The sequence below is a fragment of the Mesoplodon bidens genome (genome assembly GCF_964165515.1).
Source record: "Mesoplodon bidens genome assembly, chromosome: 11".
NCBI classification, from domain to species: domain Eukaryota; kingdom Metazoa; phylum Chordata; class Mammalia; order Artiodactyla; family Ziphiidae; genus Mesoplodon; species Mesoplodon bidens.
The window spans coordinates 16,759,077-16,772,093 of record NC_138167.1 but is presented as its reverse complement, the minus strand read 5'-3'; the positions used below and the strand labels follow the sequence as shown (position 1 = coordinate 16,772,093).

The 13,017-nt window shown below is 38.0% G+C and overlaps 1 protein-coding gene across 1 annotated transcript in view; it reads left to right on the top strand.

Annotated features, from left to right (window-relative positions):
* Positions 1–13,017, top strand: part of ABCC9 (ATP binding cassette subfamily C member 9) — a 144,738-nt gene that overhangs the window by 83,288 nt on the left and 48,433 nt on the right. Inside the window, exons 23-25 of the mRNA XM_081250073.1 lie at positions 3,136–3,273; positions 3,402–3,527; positions 7,967–8,063. Coding sequence (XP_081106199.1) covers positions 3,136–3,273; positions 3,402–3,527; positions 7,967–8,063 — 361 coding nt within the window. The remainder of the gene's footprint in view (positions 1–3,135; positions 3,274–3,401; positions 3,528–7,966; positions 8,064–13,017) is intronic.

Genomic DNA, 13,017 nt, shown 5'->3' with positions numbered 1-13,017 from the left:
TTCTTTGGAAAAATATCTATTCAGATCCTCTGACCATTTTTAAATTGGATTGTTGGAGTCTTTTTGCTATTGAGTTGTATGAGTTCTGTATATATTTTGGATATTAACCACTTATCATATATATGATTTGCAAATATTTTACCCCATTTCATAAGTTGCCTTTTCATTCGTTGATGGTTTCCTTTACTGTACAAAATCTTTTTAGTTTGATGCAGTCTCACTTGTTTATTTTTGCATTTGTTCCTTTTGTTTTTGGTATCAGAATCTTAAAAAAGCATTGCCAAGACCAATGTCAGGGAGCTTATCCACTATGTTTTCTCCTAGGAGTTTTATGGTTTCAGGTCTTATGTTCATGTCTTTGATTCATTTTGAGCTGATTTTTATGTGTGATGTAAGATAGTAGTCCAGGTTCATTTTTTTTACATGTGGCTGTCCAATTTTCCCAGCACCATTTATCAAAGAGACTATCCTTCCCCCATTGTATATTCTTGGCCCCTTTGTTGTAAATTAATTGACCATATGTGCATGAGTTTATTTCTGGGCTCTCTGTGTTTTTTCCATTGATCTATGTGTCTGTTTTTATGCCAGTAAGATACTGTTTTGTTTATGATAACTTTGTAATACAGTTTGAAATCAGGAAGTATGATACCTCCAGCTTTGTTATTCTTTCTCAAGACTGCTTTGGTTATTAGGGGTCTTTTGTGGTTCTATACAAAGTTTGGAATTGTTTGATTCATTTCTGTGAAAAATGTCATTGGAATTTTGATAGGGATTGCATTGAACCTCTAGATCATTTTTGGTAGTATGGACATTTTAACAATATTAATTTTTCCAATCCATGAGCACAAGACATCTTTCCATTTATTTGTATTTTCTTCAGTTTCTTTCATCAGTGTCTTAGAGTTTTCAGTGCACAGGTCTTTTACCTCCTTGGTTAAGTTTATTCCTTAGACATTTTATTCTTAAGTTTATTAAGTTTATTCCTTAAACATTTTATTATTTTTGATGCAATTACAAATGGGGTTGTTTTCCTAATTTCTCTTTCTGATAGTTTGTTATTAGTGTATAGAAGTGTAACTGATTTTGGTATATTGATTTTGTATCCTGCAACTTTATTGACCTCGTTCATTAGTTCTGTTAGTTTTTTGATGAAATCTTTAGGGTCTTCTATAGAAAAATGTCATCTGCAAATAGAGATAGTTTTACTTCTTCCTTTCCCATTTGGATGTCTTTTATTTCTTTTTCTTGACTAATTGCTCTGGCTAAGACTTCCAGTACTATGTTCAATAAAAGTAGTGAGAGTTGGCATTGTTCTTGATCTTAGAGGGACAGTTTTCAGCTTTTTACCATTAAGTATGATGTTAGCTGTGGGCTTGTCATATATGACCTTTATTATGTTGAGGTATGTTCCCTCAATACCTACTTCATTCAGAATTTTTATCATGATTGAATGTTGAACTTTGTCAAATGCTTTTTCTGCATCTATTGAGTTTATCATATGATTTTTATCCTTCATTTTATTATTGTGGTGTATCACATTGATTTGCAAATGTTGAACCATGCTTGCATCCCTGGAATAAATCCAACTTGGTCATGGTGTTTGAATATTTTAATGACTGTTGAATTCAGTTTGTTAATATTTTGTTGAGAATTTTTGCATCTATGTTCATCAGAGACATTGATCTGTAATTTTCTTTTCTTGTGGTGTCTTTATGCTAGCTTTGTAAAATGAGTTTGGAAGTGTTTTTTCCTCTTCTGTTTTTTGGGAAAGTTTGAGAAGGATTGGTATTAATTCTTCTTTAAATGTTTGGTTGAATTCACCACTGAAGCCATCTGTTCCTGGACTTCTGTTTGTTGGGCCGTGTTTTTTGATTACTGATTCAACTCACTTGCCAGTAATTGGTCTGTTCAGATTTTCTAATTCTTCATGATTCAGTTTCTGTAGGTGTTTGTTTCTAGGAATTTATCCATGTCATTTAGGTGTCCAGTCTGTAGGTGTATCATTTTTCATAGTAGTCTTATGATCCCTTGTATTTGTGTGGTATGAATTGTAATGTTGCCTTTTTCATTTATAATTTTATCTGAATCCTCTCATTTTTTCTTGGTGAACCTAGCTAAAGGTTTATCCATTTTGTTTACCTTTGCAAAAAATCAGCTCCTAGTTTCATTGATCTTTTCTGTTGTCTTGTTTGTCTGGATTTTATATATTTCCACTCTGATCTTTGTTATTTCCTTCCTTCTACTAACTTTGGGCTTAGTTTGTTCTTTTTTTCTAGTTTTTTTGAGGTGTAAAGTTAAGTTGTTTATTTGAGGTCTTTCTTTTTTCTTAATATAGGCATTTGTTGCTATAAAATTCTTTTAGAACTGCTTTTGGTGCATCCCATAAGTTTTGATATGTTGTGTTTCATTTTCATTCATATCAAGATAGTTTTTGATTTCCTCTTTTGATTACTTCTTTGACCCATTAGTTGTTCAGGAGCATGTTGTTTCATCTCCATATATTTGTGAATTTTCCAGGGGTGGAGTTTATGGCGAGAGTGTGTCTCAGCCTTTCCTACTTATTTTGATATATTTTCTCAGTTGCTTAATGTGTCAGAATCACTCACCTAGTTTCTGGATTTCTTTCAGAGGGAATTGCTCCATGTGTAGCTGTATATTCGGTGTGTCCATGGTAGGAGAGAAATTCAGGAGCCTCCTATGTTGCCATCTTGGTCTAGAGTCTACACCTATTTTTATTATTTAAACTTTATTGATAAAGTTTATTGATAAACTCCAATTATCATTTCATTCAATTGATAAACTCCAATTATCATTTCATTCTTTGTTTTCGTGTTTTGTTATAGGTTGTCAAGTAATGTTGGTTTTTGAACTTGGATATTCTATACATAAGAATTCAAACTACTTCAAATACTGTTATTTACTTTTTAAATTAGTTTTTAAGTGAAAGAGAAAATAAAAGCTTCATTTTTAATTTAGTACCTTTTTTGTAATTTAAAGTTATTCAGAGTCTGTTTATTATAAATAGGATTTGTGAGATAATCTGCCTTTAGTTATTTGTATTTCTGCTTTCTGGAGGATTTAGTTACAAAGAGAATATAAAAATTTTTCATCATCTCTCCATTTTACTTGTTGTAGGATGATCCATTTTCTGCCTTGGACATTCACTTGAGTGATCACTTAATGCAGGAAGGGATTTTGAAATTTCTCCAAGATGACAAAAGGACACTTGTTCTTGTGACTCACAAATTACAATATCTAACACATGCTGACTGGGTAAGAGTTTAAAAGAAATTTCATTAATTTTTATATTACAATTATATAAATGCTTTCTGAGATAAAGATAATTCTCTTGGCCAATTAAGGATTTTTGTCACAATTCTTCTAATATGTGCTTTCCTTAGATCATAGCCATGAAAGATGGAAGTGTGCTAAGAGAAGGAACTTTGAAGGACATTCAAACCAAAGATGTTGAGCTTTATGAACACTGGAAAACACTTATGAATCGGCAAGATCAAGAACTAGAAAAGGTAATTGCTCAGAGTTCAGAAAAGTTCAGAGTTGAGTTCAGAAGAGTCAAAAATATAGTGCATAATTACTAAAAAAACTTTTAGAGAAATATTACCATTTAATGTTTGATGATATAACAGTCCTCACCTGAAATCTGAAATAATTGTATATTTATATATCATTAATTGATAGACTACTTTGAAACTAAAATATTCTAGTGATATCTTTCAGATGACGTGTTGTCAGCCTTTTAGAGGAATTTTATTTGAATTGGAGGCATATTACAATCATATGTGTTTAAAACTTAAACTACTTGCTCAAGCATGCTATTTCCTCATTTTATCTTATTTTTCCTTATGTATGTCTTATTTTCCTCACCTGTAATATAAGAGTATTTTCATTCACCATTTACAAGTGGAGGGTTGTGGGCAAAACAAAATCTGAGATGGTTTTGAAAGAAGGAAGAGCTATGAGCTGTGGGTATAGTGGTAAAGCATGTCTGGGATAGATTTGGGGGTGAAGGAAGGTAATCAGAAGGAAATAACAATAAAGCTTTATATTTGGAGAGTTTTTAAAGTCCACAAAGCCTTTTTACATGATCTCTGTTAATTCTCACAAAATAAGCAAAAAATATCAGAAATAAGTAAAGAAAATATGATCTCACTCTTACAAATGGGAAAACTGAGGCTCAGAGAGGCTAAGTAATTTGCCTAAAGTTGGACAGTACATATAATAAATGGTACCAATTGAATTTGAACCCAGGTCTCTACCCAATGTAATTCCAGTATAATGTAAGTATAACATTGAATGAAATGATAGCAGAGTTGGAAACCAGATTGAGTATGATAAAAGAAGAACTCATGGTTGAGAGGTGAATTATAAACTGAATTAGTTAATTTTCAAAATGTTTTCTCTTGAGTTGGGACTAGGAAGTGTCTAGAATTCAGTAGTCCTGGCTAGGAATGAGCATTATAAAATGAAAATGTTTATATCAGCAAATTTCTGAAAAAATCAAGAAATTAAAATGTATTATTTAATAAAGGAAAAATGATCTATGTTTCAATAGCAAAAGGAAGATAAAAAGTCAGACAAACCATGGGATTGCTCTGTCTTCTGCAGCTTTGCCAAAGATCTCAAAAGTAAACTACAAACTTCTCAAAATATGGAAGAAAAGATATATGTAAAAGTCTTGAAGTAGACTAGGACAAATCACAGAACCTTCGAAATGAGGATATTCATCAAAATATGACAATGTACAATTGGCAAGAGCCCACTAAAGAATTATGTGGTGGAGTGCTTGATTGTAAACTTACTGGGATGGCTCCAAATGACATTTTTTTCAGTGGTCTAGATGCCAGGGACAAAAGAAAATGATGTAAGCTTAAGGAGTGGACCATTTATGGTTTACTTTGGAAAGAAGATCTGGAAAAACACAGACAGAGAGCGAGAGGATGCTCTTGGCTTGATTTTTTAGTAATACTGATTATTGAGCAAGCCAGGAAGAAAGTCCATTACATTCTGTTTAGAAATGAAGTGATCACTCAAGATAGCCTAACTCTGTAATTAAAGACACATCACAGGGTTATAAATCAGCTGAGGGAGATATGGAGCAAGTTAAGGTGTGGAAAGGGCAAATCCAGTTGCGGGGTTAACCAGTGGCCAGTAGAAGCCAGCATGAACCATGCACCTGCCCAGAATCCTCACCTGGGGCTGGAGGGAGGTTACTGCCATCCAGAGAAGGACAGGCGCCTGAAATTCATTTGAAGCCAGGAAGAGTCACACTGTGGGGAATAAGACCGCAACACCTTGGGGAAGTTTTTTGTTTTTTGTTTCTTGTTTTTTGTTTTTTTGTGGTACACGGGCCTCTCACTGTTGTGGCCTCTCCCGTTGCGGAGCACAGGCTCCAGACGCGCAGGCTCAGCGGCCATGGCTCATGGGCCCAGCTGCTCCGTGGCATGTGTGATCTTCCCAGACTGGGGCACGAACCCGTGTCCCCTGCATCGGCAGGTGGACTCCCAACCACTGCGCCACCAGGGAAGCCCACCTTGGGGAAGTTTTCATAGAAACAGCTTCTGAATATGTTCTGTGGCAGGATGGGGTATTTGTCTAGAACACTGGTTCTCAACCAGGGTCACTTTTGTCTTCTTGGGGACATTTGGCAACATCTAGAGACATATTTAGTTGTCAAAGTTGTGGAGCAGGTGCTACTGGAATCTAGTGGGTAGAGGACAGGGATGCTGTTAAACATTCTACAGTGCACAGGGCAGCCCCCATGACAAAGAATTTTCTGACCCAAAATGTCAGTAGGTTGAGAAAGCCTGGCTTAGAGCCAGAGCAGATCAAGCAAGTGGACAAGGGAGTGAAACTAAAGAACTCACAAAACATCCCATCTCAGGGCTTTAGACAGATCTGTCAGTTTAAGGGTTAAGGAATAAGGGGGAAAGAATATGTTAAAAGGATAGAAATGGCAGCTATGAAAAGGAGAAGTGTATAACACTTTAAGCTGATTTAAATGTTATTAGAAATTCTATCTTGGATGGCATCACCCATTGTTTTCATAATGTTATTAAGCAAAATAAAGTAGCATCTTTGGACATTTCTTCCCCCAGCCTCCAACCCACACCTTGACCTGACCCTTCACAGGCATTCAGTAAATATTTATTGGATGAAACTAAATTTGTATTTACTTAATCCAGATATCAACACAATTTAAAATATTCAACCTCAAATGAGCTTAATATGAGCATTTACTTATAAGAAAAATGACTAAAATTAAAATCCCCAAGATGTTAAATCTTTTGTTCACACAGATTGGCGAGTTGAACAAGAACCAGATCCTCTGTTTTTCCATGTACAGGTTTATTTCATTTCGTTACACTATACACAAAGGATTAGGTCCTTTCTAATTTGGGGTTTTATTTACTCTCATGTACAAGTGTTGGTTTTCATATCGTTAGGCACAATTAAAACCTAATGTAAATGTGATGAATTGGGAGATTGGGGTTGACATATATACACTAATATGTATAAAATAGATAACTAATAAGAACCTGATGTATAAAAAAATAAATAAAATACAATTTTTTTAAAAAGCTAATGTAAAATTGTCTCTGAAAAAATACTATTCAAGAGACGCTTTCGCTTTTACTTTTTTTTAAATTCAAGAACTTGGAAGCGACAGAGCCTTCTAGAATAGTAAGTCTCCTAAATCACACATGTTGTATGAGGCCAAACAAACAAAAACAAAACAGGACCACTATCTAGAGACTGATCATCAAAGAATTAGTGGTTTATCAGTGTCGCAACTGTGATTCTTTTTTTTTATGTCAGCATGTACAGGAAGCTCTCAAATTACCATAGATTCGAAAAGTCTGTGGCTCAGTTATTTGGAACTCAGAATGCATTTCCCCACAGAAACAGGGAGATGGTTAGTTTCCCAGACTGTCCTGCAGAAGCTGATTTAACCCACAGTGTAACTGAACTGATGCTACTAGTCCAGTTACGAAGCCAAGGGGGCGGAGTGTTGGAAGCAGAGAACTGGAGAAAACAAAATGCTTTTCCCTTTCTCAGCACAAGACAAGTCAGGAGCAACCCTTAAAAATTTGCAAAGTTTGTTTTCACCATTTTTCTCTTCTTTCTGTTTATCTTCCCTTCCCAGGGCTTTCTCCTAAACTGCTAGGCAGCTGAATACCCTCCTTTCCCATTTGCTTCAAAATTACCCACCTTCTGGGCTTCCCTGGTGGTGCAGTGGTAGAGAGTCCGCCTGCTGATGCAGGGGACACGGGTTCGTGCCCGGGTCCGGGAAGATCCCACATGCTGCGGAGCGGCTAGGCCTGTGAGCCATGGCCGCTGAGCCTGCGCGGCCGGAGCCTGTGCTCTGCAATGGGAGAAGCCACAACAGTAAGAGGCCCACGTACCACAAAATTACCCACCTTCCTTCAATTTCTATTGAAGTCCTTTTCTTTTGTGCCGTTCCCTTAGTGAGATGCTCAGTCAGAATTTCATCTCGATTTAATAATTCATAATATTAGTGGATGACTGATAGTGCTTTAACCAATCCAGAAACACATGCATTTTTCAAGGAAGATATTTGTTAACATAGATGACTTTAGTTAGAAAAATTACAGGAGTACATGAAAGTGACATAAAAGAGCAATGGTGGATCCAGGCTTTAAGGCTAGGGGAGGTGTCCCCCTGCCCCTGGGGTCAGCTCCATCAAGTTTTTACTACTTTTCCTGGCTTCTTACTGCCCTACACCTCTGAGCTCTGAGACATTTTCCACAAACCTCAGGCATTACTCCTATGACAGGAGTTGCCCATCCATCTGTAGCATGAACAGAGCCCAAGACCCAGAAAGGTAACTAAGGATTGGTTCTTGGTACGTGTGGGTCACTGATTGATAAGTAGAACTTGACTGTGGCTGTGAGCTCCTTGAATGATAGCACAGTGTTTCCTGTAGGATATGGAAGCTGACCAAACAACTTTAGAGAGGAAAACACTCCGAAGAGCCATGTATTCAAGAGAGGCAAAAGCCCAACTGGAGGATGAAGATGAAGGTAGACCTTTTTTTATGTCTGACACATTCAAATGGGTAATAGGATGTGAGGGTCGTTCTTTAGCAAATGATGTGTGCATATGTCAGTGAGGAATGACTAGCCACTTTGCAGCAGGTGGAAAGGCCAAATCAAATACAAAAAACTGAAATGGAAAGAAAAAGAGTGAAGGAAAGGTGTGTGTGATCAACCGACAAGCATATTGAGGGACTTCCCACAGTGTGTCTTAGTATTTTTGTGTTATGTGTGACAGAGAGCTGACAGGACAACAGGTCTACATCATTGTTCAGATAAATTGGAAAGGTATAGTATAATAAAATGTCTGTCCTTTGGAAATAAACAATAAATGGGGAATATGGAGAAAATACTGCTTTGAAAGACATACTTGAGTCAGTAGGTTCTTACGGGGTTTTCATGATAACACAGCAATGAAGACTAAGAGGATGAGAAAGCTGTTTATTATGTTTCAGTTTTCTGGATCTAGTAAGGTATAGCAGGGAAAAAAGGTTTATGGGAAATTTGAGGAATAAGCGGAAATAGTTACATGACTTTGACATTTGTTGCCGAGAAGTTTGTAAGATAAACCACACTTAAGTCCGTAGAGTAAATGCACTATACTTCATTTTTCCTACATGTTTTTTGCTTAAGACCACATTTCTACAAGCCAGTTAAGAAAGAGAAATTATAATTTCAAACTGAAGGACACCAAAATATGTTATCTTTACTCATCATACGATAATTATTGTGTTTCAATAAATTCTCATTAAGTAAATAAATGAATGAATAAATGAATTTTGTACTCCAGTTTCTTAGATTTAAGAATTTCTTTTAACATCTTTATTGGAGTATAATTGCTTTACAATGTTGTGTTTGTTTCTGATGTATAACAAAGTGAATCAGCTATATGTGTACATATATCCCCATATCCCCTCCCTCTTGCATCCCCCTCCCACCCTCCCTATCCATCTAGGTGGTCACAAAGCACTGAGCTGATCTCCCCATGCGATGCAGCTGCTTCCCACTAGCTATCTATTTTATATTTGGTAGTGTATATATTTCAGTGATACTCTCCCAATTCATCCCAGCTTACCCTTCCCCCTCCCCCTGTCCTCAAGTCCATTCTCTAAGTCTGCCTAGAGAATGGTGCATCAGAACCATTTTTTCTTTTTTTTAATTTTAGATTCCATATATATGTGTTAGCATATGGTATTTGTTTTTCTCTTTCTGACTTAATTCACTCTGTATGACAGACTCTAGGTCCATCCATCTCACTACAAATAACTCAATTTCGTTTCTTTTTATGGCTGAGTAATATTCCATTGTATATTTGTGCCACATCTTCTTAATCTATTCATCTATTGATGGACACTTAGGTTGGTTCCATGTCCTGGCTATTGTAAATAGTACTGCAATGAATATTGTGGTACATGACTCTTTTTGAATTATGGTTTTCTCAGGGTATATGCCCAGTAGTGGGATTGCTGGGTTGTATGGTAGTTCTATTTTTAGTTTTTTAAGCCCCCTCCATACTGTTCTCCATAGTGGCTGTATCAATTTACATTCCCACCAACAGTGCAAGAGGGTTCCCTTTTCTCCACACCCTCTCCAGCATTTATTGTTTGTAGATTTTTTGATGATGGCCATTCTGACCAGTGTGAGGTGATACCTCATTGTAGTTTTGATTTGCATTTCTCTAATGATTAGTGATGTTGAGCATCCTTTCATGTGTTTGTTGGCAAACTGTATATCTTCTTTGAAGAAATGTCTATTTAGGTCTTCTGCCCATTTTTGGATTGAGTTGTTTGTTTTTTTGATATTGAGCTGCATGAGGTGCTTGTATATTTTGGAGATTAATCCTTTGTCAGTTGCTTCATTTACAAATACCTTCTCCCATTCTAAGGGTAGTCTTTTCATCGTGTTTACGGTTTCCTTTGCTGTGCAAAAGGTTTCAAGTTTCATTAGGTCCCATTTGTTTATTTTTGTTTTTATTTCCATTTCTCTAGGAGGTGGGTCAAAAAGGATTTTCCTGTGATTTTTGTCATAGAGTGTTCTGCCTATGTTTCCCTCTAAGAGTTTTATAGTGTCTGGCCTTATATTTAGGTCTTTAATCCATTTTGAGTTTATTTTTATGTATGGTGTTAGGGAGTGTTCTAATTTCATTCTTTTAAATGTAGCTGTCCAGTTTTCCCAGCACCACTTATTGAAGAGGCTGTCTTTTCTCCATTGTATATTCTTGCCACCTTTATCATAGATAAGGTGACCATATGTGTGTGGATTTATCTCTGGGCTTTCTATCCTGTTATATTGATCTATATTTCTGTTTTTGTGCCAGTACCATACTGTCTTGATTACTATAGCTTTGTAGTATAGTCTGAAGTCCAGGAGCATGATTCCTCCAGCTCCATTTTTCTTTCTCAAGATTGCTTTGGCTGCTCGGGGTCTTTTGTTTTTCCATTTAAATTGTAAAGTTTTTGTTCTAGTTCTGTGAAAAATTACATTGGTAGTTTGATAGGGATTGCATTGAATTTGATAGGTAGTTTGATAGGGATTGCTTTAGGAAGTATAGTCATTTTCACAATGTTCATTCTTTCAATCCAAGAACATGGTATGTCTCTCTATCTGTCTGTATCATCTTTGATTTCTTTCATCAGTGTCTTATAGTTTTCTGCATACAGTTCTTTTGTCTCCCTAGGTAGTTTATTCCTAGGTATTTTATTCTTTTTGTTGCAGGCGTAAATGGGAGTGTTTCCTTAATTTCTCTTTCAGATTTTTCATCATTAGTGTATAGGAATGCAAGAGATTTCTGTGCATTAGTTTTGTATCCTGCCACTTTACCAAATTCATTGATTAGCTCTAGTAGTTTTATGGTAGCATCTTTAGGATTCTGTATGTATAGTATCATGTCATCTACAAACAATGACAATTTTACGTTTTCTTTTCTGATTTGGATTCCTTTTATTTCTTTTTCTTCTCTGATTGCTGTAGCTAAAACTTCCAACACTATGTTGAATAATAGTGGTGAGAGTGGACAACCTTGTCTTGTTCCTGATCTTAGTGGAAATGCTTTCAGTTTTTCACCACTGAGAACGATGTTGGCTGTGGGTTTGTCATATATGGCCTTTATTATGTTGACATAAGTTTCCTCAATGAGTGCTTTCTGGAGAGTTTTTACCATAGTTGGGTGTTGAATTTTGTGAAAAGCTTTTTCTGCATCTATTGGGATTATCATATGGTTTTTATCCTTCAGTTTGTTAATATGGTGTATCACATTGATTGATTTGAATATATTGAAGAATCCTTGCATTCCTGGGATAAACCCCACTTGATCATGGTGTATGATCCTTTCAGTGTGCTGTTGGATTCTGTTTGCTAGCATTTTGTTAAGGATTTTAGCATCTATGTTCACCAGTGATATTGGTCTGTAGTTTTCTTTGTTTTGACATCTTTGTCTGGTTTTGGTATCAGGGTGATGGTGACCAGGTAGAATGAGTTTGGGAGTGTTCCTCCTTCTGCTATATTTTGGAAGAGTTTGAGAAGGATAGGTGTTAGCTCTTCTCTAAATGTTTTGGGCTTCCCTGGTGGCACAGTGGTTGAGAGCCTGCCTCCCAATGCAGGGGACACGGGTTTGTGCCCTGGTCCAGGAAGATCCCACATGCTGCCGAGCGCCTAGGTTCGTGAGCCATGCCCACTGAGCCTGCGCGTCTGGAGCCTGTGCTCCGCAATAGGAGAGGCCACAACAGTGAGAGGCCTGCGTACCGCAAAAAAAAAAAAAAAAAAAAAGAATAAAAATTTATTAAAATAAAAAAGTAATTTAAAAAAAGAAGAGGGCAACCAAACCAATAAACAAATCCACCAATGATAATAAGCGCTAAAAACTGTACTAAGATAAGCATAAAGATCAATAGCTAGTCAGTTGCAGACAGCAAACCCCAAGTCTACAGTTGTTCCGACGTCCACCACCTCAATTGTGGGATGATTTCTTGTCTATTCAGGTATTCCACAGATGCAGGGTACATCAAGTTGATTGTGGAGATTTAATCCGCTGCTCCTGAGGCCGCTGGGAGTGATTTCCCTTTCCCTTCTTTGCACAGCTCCCGGGGTTCAGCTTTGGTTTTGGCCCCACCTCTGCATGTAGGTCACCCTCAGGCATCTGTTCCCCACCCAGACAGGACAGGGTTAAGCCGGTGGCTGATTGGGGAGCTCTGGCTCACTCAGGCTGGGGGAAGGGAAGGGTACAGTAGTTATAATTGGAATGCAGGGCTGAGCCAGCAGCGGCAGAGGCCAGCGTGACTTTGTAACAGCCTGAGGTGCACCATGTGTTCTCCCAGGGAAGTTGTCCCTGGATCAAGGGACCCTGGCAGTGGTGGGCTGCACAGGCTTCCGGTGGGAGGGGTGTGTGGATAGTGACCTGTGCTTGCACACAGGATTCTTGGTGGCTGCAGCAGCAGTGTTAGCATTTCATGCCCATCTCTGGGGTCCGAGCTGATAGCCATGGCTCGCGCCTCTCTCTGGAACTCATTTAGGCGGTGCTCTGAATCCCCTCTCCTCGTGCACCCCGAAACAATGGTCTCTTGCCTCTTTGGCAGGTCCAGGTTTTTTCCTTTATTTCCTCCCGGCTAGCTGTGGCGCACTAGCCCCCTTCACGCTCTGTTCATGCAGCCAACCCCAGTCCTCTCCCTGAGATCCGACCTCCAAAGCCCGAGCCTCAGCTCCCAGCCCCCACCCGCCCTGGTGGGTGAGCAGACAAGCCTCTTGGGCTGGTGAGTGCTGGTCGACACCAATCCTCTGTGTGGGAATCTCTCCTCTTTGCCCTCTGCACCCCTGTTGCTGCACTCTCCTCCGTGGCTCTGAAGCTTCTCCTTCCCACACCCTGTCTCCGCCCGGGAAGGGGCTTCCTAGTGTGTGGAAACCTTTCCTCATTCACAGCTCCCTCCCACTGTTGCAGGTCCCGTCCCTA